Genomic DNA, 2294 nt, shown 5'->3' with positions numbered 1-2294 from the left:
GACCCACAGCGCCCCCAGAGGACAGAGTGGAACTGCCCCACAGGGTCTCCAAGGCTGTCAATCTTCACAGAAGCAAAGCCCAAACCACACCCACTGCCCTGGAGTCTATTCTGACCCACAGCGCCCCTAGAGGACAGAGTGGAACTGCCCACAGGGTCTCCAAAACTGTCAATCTTTACAAAGACGGCTGGCATATCCTTCTTCTACAGAGAAGCTGGTGGGTTCGAACTGCCAACCTTTGGTTCGCAGCCGAGTGCTTTACCCAGTGTGCCACCAGGGTTCCCTGTTGTGATGTGTAGAGCCTACGATTAAGCAGAGAGTGCAGATGGGGCCCATCATTATAAAGAAGGGAGCTGCCCGGGTTCTAGCAGGAAAGGGAGAAGCCGGTGAGAGGAGTGGGCGAGGGCCAGTGGGGGTGGGACAAAAGAGGGAAGGTGCCCACCTGACCCTGTTCTCCAAGAGCTTGCATCTTCTCACACTGCTTCCCCCACGTCTACTGCCAGCGTCTCGCTTTCAGACAATAGTACCGTATTTTTTTCACGCATAGCAAGCCACATAACTGATGCACACGCACACGGCAAGCAGAGTGCATGTAAGAAACTAACAAAAACCTGCACATCACACCCATTATTTGCATAAAATGTGGTAACAGGCACCCTTCTGGAGATGCAAGCTCCCCCTGCTCCTCCCCACCCACCCCCACTGCCAGCTTTGCTTCTGCCCCAATTCAGGCAGCAGACTCCCCGAGCTGCCCACAGGGAGCTTCTGGAACACTATCCGACGCAGGGGCATACAGTCCCATGGGTTTTCCTGACAGAAACACGCAGCTCACTTTGCACACGACCTCCCCACGCGTGCCGCACTTGTTTCGTGCAGTAACAGTGGCACATTATCATTCTGTTATTTCTCCTATTAGATGACCTCTAGAAGGGGGGGCTGCAGTTGGTTCCCATCCCCCAGCAGTGCTTCTGGACCCAACACAGAACTAGCTGAGGCTAAGGGCCGGCACGGAGGCCGTTAGGATGACCACCAGCTGACCCACTCCACCAACCCCCTCCTGCTGCTGTCTGCAAACAGGACAGGTCGCTTCGTATTTGATTCAGATGAGTGGCCATGTTGGCCTGTTCTATTGATGACCAAGGGCCACCGTGGGGCCGATGCTGCCACACTGGCCTTCCCAGCGGGCACTACATTTGGGACTTCTTGGAGCCCGACGCAGCCTTGGCTCGCTGGGACATCCTCCTTATGACCTTGTCCACCAAGCTCCTGGCTCCGGACCTGGTCATCCAGTGAATGAGGAACATGCGCCGCTCACTCTGTTTGCGGTTCAGCCGGCGGGCGACGGAGATGGGGGTCTCCCCCTTGGCGTCTTTGTCGTTGATGGAGGCGCCGTACTCTAGCAGGAGGCTGATGCAGTCCACCCGGCCCATGGCGGCAGCCACATGCAGGGCGGTCCTGCCCACAGGTGACTTGCTCAGACAGTTGGCACCTGTAAGACCAGAAAGCTGGCTGAGGGAGGGGCCCTCCTGTGAAGGAACCCGCCTTCGAGAAGCCCAAGGGAACCGAGGGTGTGGAGGGAATGTCGGGGGGACGGAAACCTCACCCCGCCTGGAGGACCCAACTCCTAGGGGACGCTGAGCTTCGGTTCTGCACAGGGGGTAATTTGGGCACAATGATGGTTGGGCGACATGATGGATGTACTGAGCCCACGGAATTGTAATGTGAAGACGGTGGAGACATCAACTGGTCTCTGACACATGTATTTACCATGGTTAAACAAACAAACAAAAAAAACACACAACTATCCCTGCCTGGTTGCACAGTGGTGAAGTGCTCAGATGCTAACCAAAAGATCAGATGCTAACCAAAAGGTCACAGGTTCGAACCCACAGCTGCTGTGTGGGAGAAAGATGTGGCAGCTGGCTTCATAAAAATGACAGCCTTGGAAACCCAATGGGGCAGTTCCACTCTGTCCTCTAGGGGCGCTGTGGGTTGGAATCAACTCCACGGCAGTGGTTGTGGTGGGGGCTTTGCTTCCATGAAGACTGACAGCCTTGGAAACCCTGTGGTGCAGTTCTACTCTGTCCTCTAGGGGCGCTGTGGGTCAGAATGGACTCCACGGCAGTGCGTGTGGTTTGGGCTTGGTTCTGTGAAGATTGACAGCCTTGGAGACCCTGTGGGCAGTTCCACTCTGCCCTCTAGGGGCGCTGTGGGTCAGAATGGACTCCAGGCAGTGGGTGTGGTTTGGGCTTTGCTTCTGTGAAGACTGACAGCCTTGGAGACCCTGTGGGCAG

The 2294-nt window shown here is 56.1% G+C and overlaps 1 protein-coding gene across 1 annotated transcript in view; it reads right to left on the bottom strand.

Annotated features, from left to right (window-relative positions):
* Positions 1-1187: 1187 nt before the first annotated feature.
* ANKRD60 (ankyrin repeat domain 60) overlaps positions 1188-2294 on the bottom strand; it is a gene marked incomplete at its 5' end in the record, with an annotated part of 9774 nt that continues 8667 nt past the window's right edge. The window contains one exon of the mRNA XM_007951526.1: positions 1188-1489. Coding sequence (XP_007949717.1) covers positions 1188-1489 — 302 coding nt within the window. The remainder of the gene's footprint in view (positions 1490-2294) is intronic.

The sequence above is a fragment of the Orycteropus afer genome, unplaced genomic scaffold (assembly GCF_000298275.1).
Source record: "Orycteropus afer afer isolate SDZICR_OR568_19922 unplaced genomic scaffold, OryAfe1.0 scaffold00295, whole genome shotgun sequence".
Taxonomy (NCBI): domain Eukaryota; kingdom Metazoa; phylum Chordata; class Mammalia; order Tubulidentata; family Orycteropodidae; genus Orycteropus; species Orycteropus afer.
The sequence above is the reverse complement of the archived record's forward strand: the minus strand, read 5'-3'. Positions and strand labels throughout refer to the sequence as shown.